The sequence below is a fragment of the Ursus maritimus genome, unplaced genomic scaffold (genome assembly GCF_017311325.1).
Source record: "Ursus maritimus isolate PB19 unplaced genomic scaffold, ASM1731132v1 scaffold_29, whole genome shotgun sequence".
Lineage (NCBI taxonomy): Eukaryota > Metazoa > Chordata > Mammalia > Carnivora > Ursidae > Ursus > Ursus maritimus.
Genome location: NW_024425452.1, coordinates 24,499,787 through 24,521,006, shown reverse-complemented (window position 1 = coordinate 24,521,006; position 21,220 = coordinate 24,499,787). Strand labels below are relative to the sequence as shown.

Here is a 21,220-nt window from a genome sequence, read left to right as displayed (position 1 = left end):
CCTACCATCCACCCAGCTCCTTCCTTCCAGAAGGTCTCCCTTCCAGGAACCCTGAGGGGATGGCAAAGAGTTGGATTTACCCAGCAGGGGAGAGTCCAAGGGCCAAACAAGAAAAATCACTCCTCCCCAGAAATGACTGGCATTATAGAGGAACGCATGCTTCATTTCTCTTCTGGGAAAAATCCCCCACTGAGGCTCTCATATTTCTGTCTCCTGTAATGAGGAGTAGAGAGCAAAGAAGGAAAGAAAGAAGATAAAGTGCCTAAATTTCTGCCCAAATTACCCATTATTTCTTCCCTAAAAAAATAAAAACAGAACCTAAAAGCCAGAGTGCCCTCTATGGAGGTAGAGGGGAAAGAACACCAGTTCTACTAGAACCAAGAGACAGAGGGTAAATGGAATTATAACTGCCCACCTTTCATATCACCAAGCCCTCTTAACCATGGGGTGTGAAAGATTTAGCAATGCCTGCTATGATCAGCCTTTTAATTTCAAACTTGAAGGAAAAAAAAAAAAACAACCTAAGAACTAATTCTCAGAGTTATACCGATCCTTATAAGTCATTGCCAACTTAAGTATAAGGAAAACTCTGGAAGGAACTTAATCTTTTAGAAAATTTGCATTAAATGCTGTGGAGTTTATCCAAATTACTAAAGTTTTGCCAAGAAAACACAAACCTTTATTACGTACACTTGCTTTTCTCATGAGTTAAAAGCAAGCATTTTCATATATATGGTGTTATGGAGCTATACATGCTGTGAGCTAGACCCTCGTAGTGATGGTCAGATTATACTACTATTTTTTAGTATTTTCATTACATCTTAATCTCAGCAAAGGTGCAGAGCTTTAATGTATATGCCTTTTTAAAATAGTGGGAAATTATCCCCATCACCCCTAACTTTGTATGAAAATATCAGCATTATGTCAATTATTCATCAGCTTACGGGTCCACACCAGCCTTACATTTAAACAATATTTTTGAAGATTATTTTTTACATTGTATTCAGCATTTATTATGAGTATTTACTCAAGAATGCCACTGATTCAATGTGGCAATCTATTAATTTTTTAAATAAGGCATTCCTGTACAAAGAGGTAGTCTAACCAGTTGGAGGTATTCTTTCATGCCACAAACTCAAGACAGAGTATTCTTTTCCACTGAATACAGACCATACGAATTATGTATGTAAATCTGTATGCATTCATCTGAGATTATAAACTCAATAGGTGAGTCAAAATGCTTCTTTAGTAAAACAACAAATGTGAAGAATTAAATCTGCACACATAATGCAATGTAAGTCTATTCCGAAGTGCTGCTAAAATAAGGGGTATTACCCTAGTTCGACATAAAAAAAAGCACCCAACTTCTTCTGTGTGTTCCTAAAGCTCAGGTAACTGCATTGTGCTAAAATCACTACAATGAATAGGAGTATTCTGGCTTAGTACAATGTCAGAACCAACGCTCCAATTGTGATTCAAAATTCCTTTATATAGTATCAACACAGCGAGTACTGTACTTTTGAGCTGGAACAGTGCTCATACAGCATAGCTGCACCTGTCTTTATATTCAAAGAGATGTGAATACTGGTTGCATAGTACTATTTAAATTCATACTATTATAACAATTATTATTGCCAACAGTTGCTAATGCTGCCCATGTATGAAGAGATATGCCAAGTACATTATATAACCACTGTTATCTCATTTATTCCTCCCACCCATCCGTGTTTCACGGATGAAACAACTGGGGGGGTAAATGACTTAAGATCACACAGTACTCAGTAGAGCCTTGGTTTCAAACCCAGGCCTCTTTGATTCTCAAATCCAGGTACTCGTTTCCCTGCATCCCGCAATAATTACTACTAGTACTAGTGGTAAGAGAGTATATTAGAGAAACTTTTATTTACCACTTGCATTTTAGTATCTGGTAGTAATAACAAAGTTTATTTCCCAGTTCCATGGAATTACTACTCGTGTGATGTCATCTTTACCTTAATCTCTTTTTTTTCTATTTTCTTTTATGCAAAGTAGGGATAGTTGTAATAACTGTCTTGCTGACTTCATAGAGTCATAATAAGAATAAATAAGCACTTTTTGTTAGAGGCAAATGACAGCTGTTGATGATAGTACTTTGTCATAAAGAAAAAATACTGTACTCTTGAATTGTTGGCCATATAGATGTTAGAAGTAAGAAAGAAGAAAAGTCCATACAACACCAATATTTTGGACTTAAAAGAACTTCAAAGAGGTTTGTGTTCTTTTTCCAAGATAAAAGCCATTCTCTAAGGGAGGTATAGACACTCCCTAGATAGTCAATTCCATGCCAGGATTTTCTAGATGTCTTCAGAATATTCTCCATTAACAATTATATTGTCATTTCAGGCAGGACCAAGAATCAGGGATATGGGTTCCAGATCTTATTCTGATGCTGGGGAGTCACTGGAACTATCTGGGACACACCACGGTAGAGGCCTGAGGAGGAAGGGACTCTGCACCTACCTCAGGGCCTGCTACATAGCAAGTGCTCAAAAGTATTGGTTAAATGGATGAATAAACCACCGTAACTATAAAAGAAGGGTATTGGCATAGATGAGTAGTTTTCAGATGTTTCCTTTTGCTGCAGAACTCTTTCTTTTTTCAGTAAGATCCCCAAATCACAAAATATAAAACAGATAAAGGCAGTGAGCTGGAAATGAAGCAGCAATATAGATGCCTAGACCTGGACCCTATCAACCATGCTTTTTCCTTGTCCAATCAACATTACTCCCCAACACTTTGGGACAGCTCCATCAGACACAGTGTGTAAACCACTGATCTAGATGCTAAAGCCCTTTTTGACTCAAATTCCATAAGTCTAAATACTGATTTCTATCTTCAACAGGTTAATTATTTCTACATTAAAGAAAGTAAGCTAGCTTCTTATTGGAAATAAGTAGCTTAATTAATAAAACATTTACTTTTAAATTATTTTAATTTTCTCACCAAATATCCCATGTGCTCTTCTACCTTTCCCATCCTCTCTTGCAGTAGCCTGGCCCTGGCCAATGGCCCATGAGCTGTAGTAACGCATGTTAATTCTACCTCCTCCATCCCTCTCTTCCCTGGATGTGGCCACATGTTTGAGATCACAACTTCCACATGGAAGAAGGCCACCCAATCCACATGGAACTGTGCAAATAAGAAATAAAATTTATTATATTAAGATGTTAAGCTCTGAAGATTTGAAAGTTGTTTATATTATTTTTTTGACAAATATATATTTTAAATTTAATGGAGATATTTAGACTGAGCACTGAATAGATCTAAAATGTACTGCGCTGTTTTCCTATATATTTCTTATTTCCTCAGACTTTAGTGCTTATGGAAGGCACACACTTCAAGAGATGAGGTAAGGATTGTTTTGGGAACAATTACCTAGATAGGAAAAGGGGATTTTCCAAAAACCGTATGCCAGAGTTGCCCCAAAACTTATATCATTGAATTAAAATCCCATCATTGCATATTCCCACACTGTCTTAAGTTCCAGGTAGATTGTTTTCTTTACAAAAAATCTGTGGGAGGAAATAGAGCCAAAGGTTTCATGAAAACATACCTTTCCATTAAATGTAGAAAAAAACAGAGAAATCAGTTCTCAAGTGAAGTCACTAACCTCCACAAATCTTAATCATTGCCACACAGGCATTTGCAAGTGTTTCATAGGTATATTTATAATTTAGGATTTGGTGATATTGTCAATCCCCAAAACAGACCTACAATCTGGATACTCATAACAATTGATTTAAATACTCAATTTTGTTTATAAATCTTAGGTTTATCCTCATCTTATTAATTGACTTCATATTTAATCTGTGACTTCCTTTAATTTTTAGGCAGTTAAGGAATATTTGACTTTCCCAAATTTCTTATTTTGAATTTCAGCTAAAATTATTAAGCAGATGCCTTGCCAAGCTATATAGATGCCCCTTTCAAGATGGGGAGACTCATTCCTCTACATGTTGGGGATCCTTTAGCTATCAACCCTCCCTTCACACCTGAAGAGAGCCGCCTCTCCCAAGGCCAGGTCCCATTCCCTTGGCAGCATGAATCCAGTGACTGGCCAATGTAAGAATATTATAACCAGTTTCACAGCTCCCAAGGGACTAACTGAGGACTTCCCACTTCAGCCCAAATTCTCCCAGCCTCTCTGCTTTCCTTCCCATACAGATATTAATCCTGAAGGCACTCCCTAACACACCTCTTGCACAATAATCTCCATCTCAGCGTCTGTTCTGGGGAACTTAACCTACAAGAAATCTAAATTACTCTCCAAACATGGGGATGGGAAACAAGTCAAACTAGAGTGGTCAGGTCTTTTCCTATCACATTCTATTTCCTAGACTGTCCCTCATGGTAAAGGATCTGAAGCAAATCGTGTCTTTCTGGATTCTGTATCCCCAAATGCTTTCAAGTTAAAATAAACTGGGGCATCCTGGGAGACAAGGCAGAAACATGAACTGAAAAGATGTTTATAGAAAAGAGGAAGGAAAATTTACCTTGACAACAGTGTGCTCCTTTATGGAGATTTCATATGTGTTTTTATATGTACACACACATACACACACACACACACACACACACATACACACACACGTGTTTGTTATTGAATTGAAAAATTAAAAATGTTCTCTCTCTCTGAATATGAAAATCCAAATACAGACTTGAGAATATCTTTGTAATTTTTAGAAAAAAAGAACAATTACAAAATCCTAACCAGGGCTCTATTTTGGTGGGAAGAAATAGAAACCTACTCAAACTAATTCAGTTTGAGGTTACACAGCAATCAAAAAACAAACAAGCAAACAAAAAACCCCAAAAACAAAAACAAGAAACAACAAAAAAAGGTTACACAGGAAAGTGTTCAGCCAGCCTCAGAGTGACTCAGTCTGGGAGGTCAGGACCAAAGATGCTTGGTGCCTCATGGGCCAAAAGGCCTCTGCCTTTGTCACTATCTCCCTCTCTGTTGACCCATCTTGCACATGGCCCAACATGGCTTCCTCTGTAGACCAGCAATTGTCTGTCTTTCTGGTAAATCCATACTCCTGCTTTCCACCCCAACTATTTCAGACTTTCTTCCTCATCCTCAAATCTCCAGCTCCCATCACTCTCAGCAGATGACTCAACTCCCACCTCACAGGAAAAACAGAAACCATCAGATATTAAGTCCCTTATCTTTTCAGTTACAAACTTATACCTTTTCTCTTTTATTCAAACCATCTTGTTCACTGTATTCTTTCCATCAACTGTTTAACATTTTTAAATTTATTATATTTAAATTCCATTTAAAAGAGGCCCACACTGGTTCTACCTCTCATTTCCTTTCGGGTATTCCCCTTATTTCTCCCTTCCCAAATATTCCAAAAGATCTGCCCGTATTAAGTGTATGGAATGATTCATGTCTCTCTCACTCTGACCACTCCATTCTAGTTCTGGCCCTACTACTTTTTCTGAAGTCACCAGTGATCTCTTTGTTGAATCCAACAACTGAATCCAATAGCTATTTATCAGTCCTCATTGTATTTGATGTCTCAGAATTGCCTTTTTATTAATTCAGATATAATTTACATACCATGATAGGCACAGATCTTAAGTGTATAGCTTGATCAGTTTCAACTAATGCATACACATGTGTCATAAACATCCCTACAAAATACAGAACATTTCTTTCGCTCTAGAAAATTGCTCCTTTCCCTTTCCTGTCAACCCCTCAGCCCTGCTCCCATAAAAGAGAACACCAGTCTGATTTCTAACGCCATGGATTCACTTTGCCTAGTCTAGAGCTCCATGTACATAGAATCATATGGTCTGCACTACTTGTGTCTGGCTTTTTTTATTCAGCATGATGTTTTTGAGATTTAGTTTTGTTGTTCATGTATCAGAAATTTACTCTTATTTGTTGCTGGGCAATATTTCATTGGATGAATACACCACAGTTCTAAAATTCATTCTCCTGCTAATGGACATCTGAGCTATTTTCAGTTTAGGGCTATTATGAAGAAGGCTGCTATAAACATTCCCTTATAGGAGTTTTTGTGAATACATGTTTCACTTCCCTTCTATAAATAAATATGAGTGGAACTGCTGGGTCATAATGTAGATGCTTGTTTAGCTCTTTTAAAAAAAATTACGAAACAATTTTTTAAAGTGGTTGTACTATATTATGCTTCCACAAGCAATGCATAAGAATTCTAATTCCTCATTACCTTCATCAACATTTTATGTTGCAGTCTTTGTTTTGGTCATCCTAGTGACAGTGCCTTTTCCTCCTTGAAATACTCTCTTCCCTCTTATTTGCCATATCAAGAGTCTCCTGGGTTTTATCCTACCTTTCTTCGTTTTAGTGTTTTCCTAGGTCATTGACCCCTTTCAACTTTCAAAAGTGAGGTTTCCTTAAAACTCATTCTTAGGCTTTCTTCTTTTTTGAATCTAATCACTCATTCCCACCTGTAGCTTCATGGCTAGATGACTCATAAATTTATATTTCCAGCCCATCCTCTCTTCTGAGTTCCTGACCTATAGCCTGCAAAAGCCAAATGACCAAGACTAACCTTGGGACTCTCCCTTCCATCCCTCCAGATGCTCCCAAAACCTGGTGGCACAAGTCAGAAGTCAACTTATTATATTCAATCCATTAAAAGAAAATAATTATGGCTTTTGCTTCCCAAATCTCTCTCAAATCTTAACACTTTGTCATCACCATCAAAGTCGTTGCTTCTAACATCTCTCACCAGAACTTCTGCGACAGCCTCCCAGCCAGTTTATCCACAGACGTGCCTGGGCCTTCATCCAATCAGTTCTTGATACTGTAGCCAGAATAGTTTTTAAATACTAATAGGATTGTATCATATCTCTCTTAAAAATATCTGGGTTCTTTGGATAAAGACAAAACTCAGCACATGATCTGGAAGACCCCAAAGTGTGAAGCTTCTGCCTATCTCTCCAAGTTTCTCTCAAACCATACCCCTCTTGGCTTCCTCTTGACTTTCTCCCCTTCCACAACCACTGGCTTTCTTCTACTTCTTCAGGTTTACCATTCTGCCTTCCACCCGAGACCCTCTGTTCCTCCTGCCTGCTGGTGAGGTACTTCACTCCCTATTTGCCTAACTAACTCCCATTCATCCTCAGATCTTAGCTCAATCCTCACTGTCATTTCCATGGAGAGCCACTCTAGGCCAGCCTGATACTAATCAAAATTCCTAGTTTATATCATCTTATCAAAATATCATATGTTGTCTTGGGTTGCATTTATCATATATTTTAATTTAACATTTCTTCTAAAATTTTACTTAAATAAAATGTACCTTCTCCAAAGGGTAGGGGATAGATGGTTCTATTAATTCTAGTACAATGCCTGGCATATCATAATTGCTCAATCCATCTTTGTTCTACGAAAAAATGAATGGGTATTATTCATTTTCTTGACCCTCTGATTATTTTCTTATTTTCAGCTTGAAGAGAATTTCATTAGTTCTTAGCCAATGAATCATTTGGACTTGGATCAAGGGCCCATCTTTAGTTCAATCAGCCATGGCCAGGGTGCCATCATATTGATACAGAGCTCCTTCTTCCAAAACGCCCAAGAGGGCAAAATTTACAGAAGGTTACAAAAAGTAATACGAGGCATGTCTAGATCATGCAAATTATGTAAATAAGATAAAATGAACTTCTTTAAAAAGACTATAGAAAGAATGTTTTTAAGTTTTCAAGTTTGTGGGTATGAGAGTTTACATGTACAGGTGCATGGATGAACTGGGAGTATTTGTGGATGCATATGTGGGTTGCCATTTCCTTCCCATTCCTCTAATTCTTTCTTTCGGTCACTAATCAACAGTCCCTCCAAATGAGGGGGAACCAAGAAAAGCTCTTCTCACAGTGAGCAAAAACCAACTGGCTTTTCTAAGTGAAAAAAACAAAATATGAGTTTAACATGTACATAATTCAAAAGCATAGTAGGAAAAGCTATTTAGAATCATAAATAAATTACTGCATATTGAAAACATTGTATCTTTCAGAGAAGTATTAAAAATTAAAAATAAAATGATCACAATTAAGAAGTATTGATAGCTTAAATATAAGTCCAACAAATATCATAGCAAAGGAAATCTTTAAATAAAATATTTCTTAGTCGCTGGCAATGATCCACTTACTTTGAATAATACTCAAAATGACAAAATTCAAAAACAACAAAGTAATTAAGAGTTCCCATGGAGCTTTCTTTCTTTCTTTTTTTTTAAAATTTTCTCCCCCCCCCCTTTTTTAAGTTCCCTTAAAGTTTCCTATAACAGCATGTACTCTTACTGAGCAGGCAAATCAAAGCAAAATTGAAAAAAATCAATTTTTTGGATTTGATGGTAGTTACAATAAAATTATGTAAAATTATGACAGTAGAAAACACACTGGACCAGAAGATATAAGACCCAAAGTCTTATACCTAACTCTCTCACTAGTTAATAATGAAAACCTGAAAGAATCTCTGGGCCTTAGTTTTCTCTTAAAACTGGAGTTGGAATATATCTTCAGTGGCTAAAATGTTTCATCTTGATTGCCAATTCTCATCAGTTGATGGTCTGGAGTACTACACTCAGAAAGGTTCTGAGGCATCCAACATTTATCATTGATGCTTTTCTGGTTTCAGGAAGTCATCTGTGCACTGAGTATTTGCCAGCCCTGGACTGGATGGTCTCTAAGCTCTCATCCATATCTCAACTCAATCCAGTTATATTATGTCAAAAACCAGTGCTTTTCTGCCTTGGGCATGCAGACTGAGCAATTCAGTTCAACAAGCACTTATTGAGGTCCCACCATATATCAGCCACAGCGTTAAGCAATGGAAATGCTAATATGATTAGAAGAAGATACCTGCATTTAAGGAGTTTAAGTCCAGAAGATGACTTAAACCAGGGGCATTTTTTAATTAAAAAATAATCCAGTACAACACTTTGCTTATGATCTAATTCTAAATACCAAATCAGAAAACATATATTATGGTTTAAACTGTTACTGAAGTTAGTGATGTTTTAAATCAAAGGAAATGTTTCCATGAAGCATGTCTGTCTAGAGAATTACTTTTTTAAATGTATTATTTACATCCTCCCACACTGACATCAAACACTTTAAAAATGCTGTCCTTCAAAAAGCCATTAATGATAAATTAAGAGTACAACAGATCATCTGAAAACTGTATTTCAATCTCACCTTGTAATATCTAACATACGGTATGTTCTTCTCATAAGTTCTGGCCAACCGTGGTTCTCTCAATAGCCAAAAACACCCAGCTCATTTTTTTGCTTTCAGAATTTGTTGATAGAATTCCCATGGTTAGCATAACCTTCCCACTCTATCCACCTACTCATACCCTATTAATCCATCCAGCAGCCTTAGGTGACTCTTCCACTCCACATCCTCTGGATTTATTCATTCATTCACACACAGTGTTTAAAAAATTCAGGCACCTATTACATGCCAGGCACTGGCAAATAAGAATGATCTTGCTCTCAGGAACATATGCTGTACTGAGCTGGGACTGTCGAGTGAAAAGGATTATGAAAAAGATGGGCACAGAGAAAAATACAAAAATTAATCTGGGAAGTCTGGGAAGATGTACCAGATGAGATATCACTTGAACTCATTTGAAAGGCTATGTAAAAATTAGGTAGATTAAGAAGGAAATTCCTGACAGAGAGAAAAACACAACTGGAGTCACCAAGCTGTGAAGCAGTGGTGATACTTTGAGATCCTGTTCAGTAAGGCTATGGCAGGAAGGTGCACATAGACCAGTGAAAGGAGACAGTAGGCACAGTACAGATTATGAAATTGAATCTTTACACTGAAAGCACAAGGGTTTTATTGAAGGGACATTATTAAATGAATGTTAAAATGATTCCTCTGACAGCAGTGTGAAGATGAGATGGGAGGGGGCTCTGATCAGTGGCAGGGAAATGAATTAGGAGGTTATTGCAGGCAACCCAGTGAGTAGTGATGAGAGTCTACATTAAAGTAACAGCAGTGCAACTGGAAAGTAAAGAAGAAATTCAAAGGACTCTAAGAAGATTGAATCAGAAAGATCTGACAATGGATTGAATAAGAAGTTGCCCTGGAGATGCCATCCAGAAAGACAGGGATTATAAGAAAAGCGCTGTGCTTAGGCAGAGGGTCAAGATATTTATGATGGATCACAATTGGTGTGAAGTTCCCAAGAACATCCATGTAGAGATATTTAGCAGGTGGTTAGGTACATGGATGCAGAAATTGGTAGAAAATTCTAAGATAGTAAGATGGATTTGGAAATCATTAAAATATAAGTATGATTGAAGCCATGAGTGTGTTTGAAATTGACCAGAAACTGCTTATAAAATGCGAGCAGAAGGTTGAGAGTAGGACCCATCGGAAGGGGAAGATTGTATTATCAACAGAAGATTGATTAGGGACACAAAGGAAAGGAGAAGACAAATCAGAAAGTAATGGAGTTATAGAAAGAAGGGCAAGAGAGAGCTTCGAAAAGTCCTCCAGCTCCTATTATAACCACCACTCATTTTGAACTATTTTGTATGGCTTGTTTAGCATCTTCCCAAAGTACACATTGTCTTTTTTAAAATTTGTACTACCTCACCAGGTAAATTATCTGGTACCTGGCCTAGGATTGTAAGTTGTTTTTTTTTTTTTTTTTCTTTTTCTGCATGTGGACCTCCAAGAACCTTAAAGTATCCTGCCTTTATGGAAGACAGGGATTAGACAGATAACCACCTGACAGCTTCTCAATCATAGTTCTACTCAATAGTAACTATTACAGTTTAGGCCTTTGGAGCTCCAAATACCACACAATCCCTTTCGCTGCCTATGTCTGGAACAAAACGCAGACAATAGTATCTTCTTCAGACTAGTATTAAGTTTTTACTCCAGGTTGCTATAGATTAACTGGTTAGATTTGTCCTAGGGTATGTAGACATCTTTATATTGAAATATCCAGCCTAATTCATAAAAAGACTTTGCTATATTTTATTTTTTCCAAATTACATTTTTATGACAATGTCATGATGGTCATGAAGAATATCGAAGTAGAATCTCTTTACAATTTTTACTCTTACCAAAATTTTAATATCCCAAATAAATAAGCCAGCTCATTTCAATTTCCCTTTATTTCAGATACCAAGACATAAAATACATCAAGTTTTACTCCCGAAAAAAAGGGTTAGGAAAGAAGACTTAAGCTCCAATATATTACAAGACAGGATAGCTAAGAAAGATAAATCTGCTAAGCTGTATGAAATATAAAAGGAAAATATAAAAGGAAAAGCTATTTGGTTACTTTTGTTTTCATCTCTTTCTACTAATACACTATGTAATGTTTCTGACCTGGATAAAACATATATATATATATATGTATATATGTATATATATATTCCTATATTTAAAGAAACCTAATAAATTGATTTAAACATTCCCTAGATATTTCATATACCATCTGCCCAATTTTTTAAAAATGTAAAACCATAAATTGAAAACAAAACAGCTAGCCACTCAAATAAAGAGCTTCTCATTGCATTTATTAAGAGCTATGTTTAAACATCAAGAACAATAATGTGACACATAATGTTTCTGCACTAGTTACTTACAACTTTAAAATGACCTGATATTCTTGAGAAGATCAGTAATGTCCCAGAATATTGCTCAAATATCGATCATATTTGAGCACAGGAATGCAAGTGGGTAGCTAATCAAATAGACGACACGAAGTGCAGGGAATACAACCAGAAAGCCCTATCAATAACTCCTACTATACTAGCTCCCATTTGTGAACATGCATGAGTCCATTAAAAGAAGGTAAAGTGTGCAAGATAAATTCACAGGACAGTGCAGTGCAGATACTTTCACTGGTTTTCAATTCATTTATCTTCTCTACGTAAATATAATGGCATCTTCCAAATAATTACCTGTATAATGATGGGGAACACACACACAAAAAGACTAGATACTATGTAAATCACTAGCAAGGTATTACCTGTTATATTACATAAAGGTAACTGTTTGGTTCATTATAGTTCTTTAAAATAGCTAATATCTAATTAAGCACATTAATTACTTTCAATTTGTATGAAATTACTTTCTATAACACTACCTTATTTTACTATCTAAACTTGAGAAGACTTATTAAAATGCTGCATTCTAAAATCTATTTAAATGTCTTCTCTAAACTGCAGGCTGCTCTTCTGCAAGGCCCAGAAGAGAACATTCATAAAGAGAGTCCTGCATGCAGTTGCAATTCAGAGCCACTGTTACTTGAAAAATGTTTTGAAATTTTAATTCTATTTTGCCATAAAAGGTAGCATTCCACTGAGACTCCATAAAAGATAACACCTCCTTCTCAGCAAAAGCTCTTTCATTTACCAATGATGTTCAAAATAATATGTCTATAACTTGCTTGTATTATTTATTGGTAAGATATGTTTCATGACTGTTAATTGCTTGGCTTTCTTAAATTTTAAATGAATAATGGGTTGGGGAAGCAAAACATATAAAGAAGAAGACACTATAACTTATTGCCCATATTGAAACACAAAATTGAGGAAAAGAGGTACTTTCTGTAATCATAGAGGAGATAGGCATAAATAGATACTGTCCTGGGCAAACCAACATGTATAGTCACTTTCCTTTTAAACAACTCTATTTTTCTCTTTAAATAAACAGTCACATGTACAGGAAGTTTTCACAAGATGGCAACAGAGGTAGAAAATCTAAATTCAATACGGTATACTCCCCTCTTGGCATTCACAGAAAACTGACCTAGATCGAAGTTAACTGGATACAAACTTGATGAAGGAGTGTGAGAATATGCATACAGAAAACCCAAAGCACCCAGTAGAGAATCTTAAAAAAATCTGAAACACATATAATCTATTACAATACCTAATGATAAACGGACATGATAGAGAAACTACTACTTAATAAATATACAGCCCCTATTCACCCAATTCTGAAAATGAATGATTTATAAAATCCAGTGGCATTAAAATCATAGGTCTTTTTCTAGTAAAAGAGGAAGAAATTACCCTAAACTAATTTCTCTTCGCATTTTTGAATTAGGGTTGCCCTGTAGCTACTTCAGGCTTTATCACTTTGCCCACACTGCTTTTTGTGCTAAAGACACTTACGAGCTACTTAATGAGAAAGAAGGAAGAACATAAAGAAGGTAAATGCCACCTCAGACCAAGCCCTGGTCTCATTTTACCTTGTGCCTCCTTACCAAATTCTCCAACTGGTAGCTGCAGCCCTCGCCACACTGTACCGTTAGCATGATACAATGAATGGATTGTTCTTTAAGAACTCATCTCCACAGGACCCCTAGTAGCTGCAGTAACCACAGGAATAGATAATCGTGAGATTCTTCTATAGTTTTCCAGAGTAAAGATAATAATGGCACCTTTCTTTGGTACAGCAATTTCAAGTTTAAGGGTGCTTCTACTATCCACTTCCTCCTAAGGTAGCAAGGCAGGCATTATCAATCCCACTTGACACATAAAGAAACTGAGACTTGGATGGGTGACACCTATAGAAAGTCATAGTGTTAAGACCAGCATTTAGTCCACGGCTCCATCCAACTATGTGATGCTCACCTCCCCTTCTGACCATGGCAGCTTTAAAATTGTAGTAACTAGACCAACATCAGGCTCTCAGCAAAGGACTCTCTCTATTCTACCCCAATAGCCATATGCCTGACCCCATTCCAATACCTGAGAAAATGATCTTACTGTTGAATTGACTATTGTACAACACTTTGTTTGAAATAGCCAACCCAACAAATAGAATTGAGAACAATAGTGGGTTGAAAAGATAACCTCACAGTGGAGGAGAATGGTGGGAAAATGCTAAGGCATTAACATCATGAGCAAAAGAGCCAACAGATCAGAAAAGCCTCTGGTGCACAGGGTTAACAAGGAAGCTGTGGTCAGATCTAGAGACTGAAGAGGGGTGGACTTGGAAAAGGGTCGAAACTGCTATTAGCCATAAGAAATTCTTCTCTTCCCCCTTTTATGTTAATACTCTGGATGCCAGAATCAAATGTGGTAAGCAAAGGGTCAGGAAAGTATCTAGCTGGTGCTGGAATTTCACTAATACTAGAAAACAAACAGAATACTGACAGGATGAACTTCTTATCAAGAGGTGAGTTCAGGGCAGAGTGAAATATGCAAAGTATACAGCCAAATGCCTGACACATGGAAGGCACACAATAAATGTTAGCCCCTCCACCACCAAAGAGAACAGAGAAATAGACCATAATACCACAGCTTGACATACTTTTATTATCATTATCATTATTATTATTATTATTAATTTATTTTTGCTTGATGTACTTTTAAAAAGATTTACAAGAGGACTAGCAACTTGGAGTCAATACACATAGGTTCTGGGTTCTATAACTCTAGTTGCCATGTGCCCTAGAAAAATTTACTTCAAGTTGCAGAACCAGCTCTGAAATATCCAACTCATATCATAGAATAAAATGTAAAAAGTGTTTAAAAATATAAAATTGTCCATAAAGATATATGAAATGCAATACAATGGACTTTATAACCCATGATACATCAGCCCCATCCATCTGTATGTTCCAGGTGTGGGAGAATAATATTATTTCAGGAATTCCGATTTGATATCTTTCCAGGAAGCTTACCGCACAGGTTTAAGATAAATCATTCTCCTCATTTAACAAGTTGAGCAAATAACACTCCCAAGATGTTGTGTTTCTATTCAAGTCAGCAGTAGCACATATAGCCCACACTGGTTTCCATATTCTATTTCAAATTTGGTAATCTACTTATTTAAACAATGGTGCCCCCTCACTTCTGGTTAAGAAAGAACACATACAAGTTAAAAGAAAGTCAAGACATGTTAGCAAAAATGTGAACTAATGGTTATGTCTCTTTCCCTCCATTTTCTTTGATAGCTCTTCATGTCTTTCATTTTTTAAGGCTTCCCTATTTTATATTTTCTCTGGAACATTTGGGAATTCAGTCCTGGGCACATGCATTTACTAAGATAAGTTTTTGTTGAAAGAAGAAAATTTCAAGAGTTCAGGATTAACCTTCTCTAATGTAACCCTATCCATAAATGGCGTAAAAGAGACTAGAGTCCAAGTAAAATGGTGAGTTTTCTCCTTCTTTTCTATTTAACACAGCATCTCAAAAATGGTAGACACCAGCTCCTGTTTTAGCAGCATTCCCTTATTACTATACGCCTTCTTTCTTTTCCTTCTTACCATCCTTGCCTCAGCAAAGCAAGATAATATTTTCAGACGTAAGATATGAAAATCTTTGCAAACCCCAACAAATACATGATACTTGCATCGATGGGGACTCTATCTGCACTCCTCTCTAGCTGCCCCATCTACTTTTCCTTTTTTTCCTACTTGCTAATTGAGGTCTTTCATATTGAGTCTTATGGATACAATAGCATAATTGGTTAGAGGGAGAAAAAGAAAGAAAGGCTAACGTTACAAGTGTTCTACTTCTACTTTCTTTCTCCTTTCGTAAAGGAAGTAGATGCTATGGATGTGTGAAAAGTCAGCGCTAAGCTCCCTGTTAAGAAGAGAGGGAGAATATGCTGGCTAACTGAACATAATAATAAAAAAAATAATAAAAAAAAAGACAGGGAGAAGTCTAAAGTCAACAATTTTTATAAATCAATTTCACACTATGAATTGCAGAATTTATAAGTAAAATTGAACCTCAAAGAATCCTCATTTAATTGTCTTGCCCACATTTACACAATAAGTGTCAGAATTAGAACTAGAACCCCAAAATGCTTGGATCCAAAGTTAATGGTCTTTCCACCATACAATGATGCTTTTTATTTTCTTCAAATTGGAGACAATTCCCTTGTCCTCAATCCACAGGAAACTATTAAGAGTGTGAGTGAAGCTCCAGGCCCTCCTATAATCAGCGGCTGATCTACTGAGTCAACCTAATCCTTTGCCAAACCACTTCTCTGAAACTGAGGAAAGAGCACAAACTAATTTAAGGAAAAGGTAGATGAAATGCAAGTTTTTCTTGGTAGAAGGATGGTGTAGTGTGTGGGAAAATATTTGGACTTAAAAGGTCTGGGCTTGAATCCTGGTTGGGCTATGTAATGTGAGTCAGCTTAGGGTATTACTGGAATTCTCTGAGTTTAGGATGAAGATTTGAGGATTATATGACCTGACTTACCTTCTGCACGGGCTGTTGTGAGAATCCAAATATGCATGTATTAAAGCTTGAGCATAGTTCAACTCTTTGGCATTTGATTCAATAACCACTTAGAATAATGGCCAGCATGAGGTAAATGCTCAATAAATGTTAGTAGTTTATTAAATATTTCAATATGGTTCTCAATTCCCATCCTCAAACCCCTTTAACTCTCTGCTTCTATTTTTTCCTCTTCTCTTACTATTCTGTAGCTTCTTTCTCTATGAAGCTTTTATAAAAAAGGAATAAGATTTTAGATCTAATGAGATCTTCTCTGATTTAGGTCCCAGATAATGCAGTTTTCAACTCATGTAATATATTGGCTCATGGTGTCTGGTGACAGTTACTTGAAAGAGTATTCATTGAGGAAGTTAGGTTTCAAAAAGCCTCCAGAACACACACACACACACACACACTCACACACACACGCGCACACACACACCAAAACCCTACTAAGGGGTTAAGATTAAGAAAAGACTTCTGATTTGCAGATAATTAAATCAGTCATCAAGAATTATTTGTGGGGGTCAACTATTTCTTGTTATATGGCAATGGTATTTAAAATTAGTGTGCCTTGCCAACAAAATGAATTATTTTTATGACTAAGTATTTATAATTTTGAGAAAATTTTTCTGAAATCTTGAGGTAAAAGTTAGCTTGATTATTCTTTTCCATTTACACATATTTAAAGACATCATCAAGGCCAAATTCAAGTAGTAATTTATAATCACGGCTGATGAAACTACACAAATATATTTAAATCTATATGTTTTATCTTTCTCATATTCACGCATCAGTTTTCTACCTTCTATTAACGCCTTACACATTCGTACACATCGTGAAAAGAGAGACAGCATGCACAGCAGGTAGCTCAAGGTGATGGTTCTGCAGTGATGACAAAAGTGAATTTTAAGTCTAACTGCTGTGACCAGAACTTTAGCTTTGTGGGGCCTGTTGTGAAAGTAATTTCTCAGATATGTGATATGATGGACCAAGCATTACCATAAAAACTTATCTCTGATTTAACAAATACTTCAAAGCCCCATGAAAAGCATCATGTTTTCCAATCTATTTTTTTTCCCAATCTATTTTTATGCAAAGTTGAGAAAAGGCCACCACTTATGACTGTGTCGTTAAGTTCCCACATATATGTGTCATCTGAATAGCCTCTACAATCACCAGTTTTTAAGACATAAAGTGCCCTCTAGAAAAAGGTACAGAACTGTTCCACTAATTGCAGACAATATGACACGCTTACACAGCAGCAAACTGGGATTCCAAAACACTACCAATCTGCCACTGCACAAAAGGCCAAGACATTAACAGAGGAGGCTGATTGATAAAGTTAATGCAGAGGTCTGGGATGATAGAGGGCTGTTGTATAACAGCGTCACACACTGCAATATTTTGTGAATCCTTGCAATAAAGGAACAATATTTGCAAGCTAGTGCAAAGCAGTCACAGGAACAGCAGCGGGAAAGATGTTTTAGGCATGAGCAGTTGGACGGTATTCTTCATTTTTATTTGTCCATAGAAGCCCATACGATCTTATGCTATCCTTAGGCAGTTAGCAGATTTGGAATTCTGTCCTAAAACTCACCCTCTCCCACTTAAAAATCTCTCGCTCTCCCCCAGCCTGAAACAGCTAACGGAGAGGCGTGATGGCCACTACTTGCACTGTGCCTTCCCCTTCCTATTCGGACCCTGTCAAGCAGCAGCTCCTGTGTTCCACTGGCTGCTGGAGGCCTCCATCCACCTGCTGTCTGCAGTGAACACCAAACGAAACAGGAGCAAACTGTAAATCCTGACCAGCATAAAAGGTGTCCAGGACAGGTGGTAGGGACTGCAACCAGTGAGGACAGACGGACTGACAACCAGACAGACAAACAGCAGAACCATCAGACACAATCCATTACTTCCAGTCTCAGAAGAGGGGAAGCCTGCAGCACCAGGGATGTGATTGTTGCACTAGGGACAGGCAGCAGATTAACGAGGGTTCTGCCTCCCTCAAGCCGGCAGGCTTAAAGTATTTGTTTTTTGGATGAGAAGGAGCAGGGAATCCAGAAACCTGCTGCTCTTTATAGAACGAGGCCAGCTCTGGCCTTCTGAGTTAATGGACCCTTTCTGAGTCTACAATGAAAGAGCAGGAATAACGGGATTTCTACTCTTTTGCTGTGACCCAGCACGCACAGCGCTTGCTCAATATCCCCCTCTCCCATCTGGGTGGCAGTTACACTGGTGGGGACCCATCAGGCTGTGAATGCAGCCTCCTCCCTTCCTCTCCTTCCAGGCACTGCTGCACTGAGAGGAAGCAGAAGAAAGCTTCAGTGACAGCATCTTCTCTTCAGGGGGCAATCCTTCAGGGTAGGGGGGAAGCCCTGATGGGTGTGTTCTGTGCCTGGGTGTCACCCCTGTTCCCTCCCTGCCTCTTCTTTGCTCTCAGCTAACTCCAGATGCAACAGGTTCCCTTTGGCTCTTCGTGCCAATCCTCTGCCCCCAGATACACCTTGTGGACTAAATGGGAGACACCAAGGAATTAGTCCCAATCGGGGTCTCCAAATTCCTTTACCCCCAAGTTGAAAACTTTCCTGAATACGAGAAGACCTCCCAAGGGAAGGCAGGGTCGAAGTCCCCTTCAGCTCCACTCTGTGAGTGATGCTAAGGAGCAAGGAAAACCCAGTCTGGATGCCAGTACCTTGTAAGCAGTTTTGTCTGAGAATATGATGAGCAGCAGCACAGGCAGTGTCACACACCCCTGCACCACCAGCAACGAGCCCCATCCCCTCCCCAGACCCAGGAAAACGGGGCACTAGACAGAGAGCCCCTGAAGGGCTGATGGGCTTTAAAGAAGAGGGATGTGTGCAAATATGTGATCCCCTATTGTACAGCTTCCACCAGGAACTGAGCAGGCCCCAGAGGTCTCTAGGTAACCAGTAAAGAGGAACCTCTATTTTATTCTGGCCAGAGTCCCCATCAGCTTCACCCATTATTAAAAACTTTGCATTGCCAATGGCATTGTATATGGGTAAGAGAATGTGTCTTCACACAGGTATTCTGTATAGAAGATGTGACTAAAAGCTTCAAGAGAAGCTGGGTAGGCAGGTTACCAAAGATGGCAACTGCCCAAAAAAGACCCAACCTTGATCTGGAGATGAATGAGTACCAAAATCAACACTAAAATAAGCATTTTTCTTACATAAATACTGGCACCCTTTACTGGGGTAACCCCAACCTCCTAAACAACTCCAAGAACAGAAGAGGAGCTGTTCTCAGCACCTCTTCATCCCTCCCTTTCTTCCACTCCTCCCCTGCCCCTTCACCTGTTCCCAGCCCAGGGCCCTTCCACCTGGGTGGCATCAGCTCTCCTCAGCTTCTGCATACCCCACCCTCAGGGTGGTCCCTGTCCACCCAATCTTCCTCTGCAACCCAGCCTCAAGCCATCCTTTCCTGGCTCCTGGGCTCCCAGCTGGGTGGCATCCCCTCCTTCCTCCTGACCCCCTAATCTCTTCCCCGCTCAAGCCCAGCGCCCCTGGCCCCAAGGCGGGCGCCTCCGCCCCCCACCCATCACCCCCGCCCGCCCTTCCCCCACACTCAGCCGAGAGGATTGGGTGAGTGAGTGGTGAATGGACCGAAGGAGGCACGGAGGCACGGATGGCGCGGCTGGGGGTGGCTTACTTGAGCATGGCTTCTTCTTTTTCCTCCTCTTCCTTCTGCCGGTCCATCACTGCCATGATAATGTTCCTCTCTTCCTCGGTCAGGTGGCTCAGGTCGGGCAGCTCTTGCATGGGGGGAGGCACCGTGGGTGGGCGAGGACCGCGGGGCCCCACGGCCGAGGACATTTTCGTGGCCTGCCCGCCCCCTCTTCTGGCTCCCTGGCTCTCACCTTTCGGATTCACGCCCAGCAGCTGCGCCCCTGCTTCCCCTCACAGAGGAGCCCTCCTGGCGGCGGCAGGAGGAGGACGAGCAGCGGCGGCGGCAGCAGCAGAGCCGGGGAGAGAGAGAACCCAGTCTTTCATGGTTGTTTGCATCCACCCAGCCCCGGATGCTGCCTTTGTTTTGGTCGCCCTAGCTAGGCTCGGGGCCGCCCGGACGCCTCCCGCAGCCCAGCCTCAGCCGGCGGGGGCGGGCAGGCGGAGGCGCGGCGGGCGCGGCGAGGGGGCGAGGGCTCGCGCCAGGCTCGGCCGATCCGGGCGTCGCGCGCTCGCCGCGCGGGGCGAGGCGGGGCTGGGGCTGGGAGGCCGGGCCGAGGCAGGCCGGGGCCGCAGCCGCCGCTACCGCCGCCGCCGCCGCCGCCGCCGCAGCCGCGGTTGTTGCCGCCGCCGCCGAGGCTGCTGGCAGGCTCGGCTGCCTCCAGTTTGGGGCTGCGGGAGGGAGAGGGAGAGGGAGAGTTTTGGGTGTCAGTTAGGCGGAGTCTCGGAGGCTTCGCTCCCGGGTGATGCTGCTGCTCTCGCAGACATAGCTGCCAGCCACTCAGTCCCGGAGCCGCTCCGCCCACGGGCACCCACCCGCCCACTCCCCAGGTCCGAGCCACGCGTGCCCCAGCCTCTCCCCCCACGCTCGCCAACGTGCACGCCACGTCGCTCTATCCCCAGGTACCCCTCACCCGTGAGTCATCCTCCCTTTCCTGGTCTCTCGTCTGTGTCATCCTCCCCAGCCCTATTTTTCCTTGGATTGCATTAATCATCATCATCCTCGCTACCATCTTCATCGTGGAGCGTTAATATTATTTGAGCACCCACGATGTTCCGAACAGCAGGATGGAACACACTCTGGACGCATTTTTTTTTCCCCCTGCTACGATATATTTCACATTTACTAGTCAAGTGTTCACAGCAACAGCAGTGTTTTGTTTTGTTTTGTTTTTTTAAGATAATTTTGATACACACACACCCTTCCGACAGCTTGGATTTTCTGGGTCCATTGTATTTAGTGTCTTTCTTGACCCATGCTCAGTAGGACTGACTGTTCTG

At 39.8% G+C, this 21,220-nt stretch overlaps 1 protein-coding gene across 2 annotated transcripts in view; it reads right to left on the bottom strand.

The window, feature by feature from the left end:
• The window catches only part of RIMS1 (regulating synaptic membrane exocytosis 1), a 466,474-nt gene extending 446,385 nt beyond the window's left edge, over positions 1–20,089 (bottom strand). For both annotated transcript variants that reach the window (XM_040643616.1, XM_040643666.1), the window contains exon 1: positions 19,926–20,089. In XM_040643616.1, coding sequence (XP_040499550.1) covers positions 19,926–20,089 — 164 coding nt within the window. The remainder of the gene's footprint in view (positions 1–19,925) is intronic.
• Positions 20,090–21,220: the final 1,131 nt, after the last annotated feature.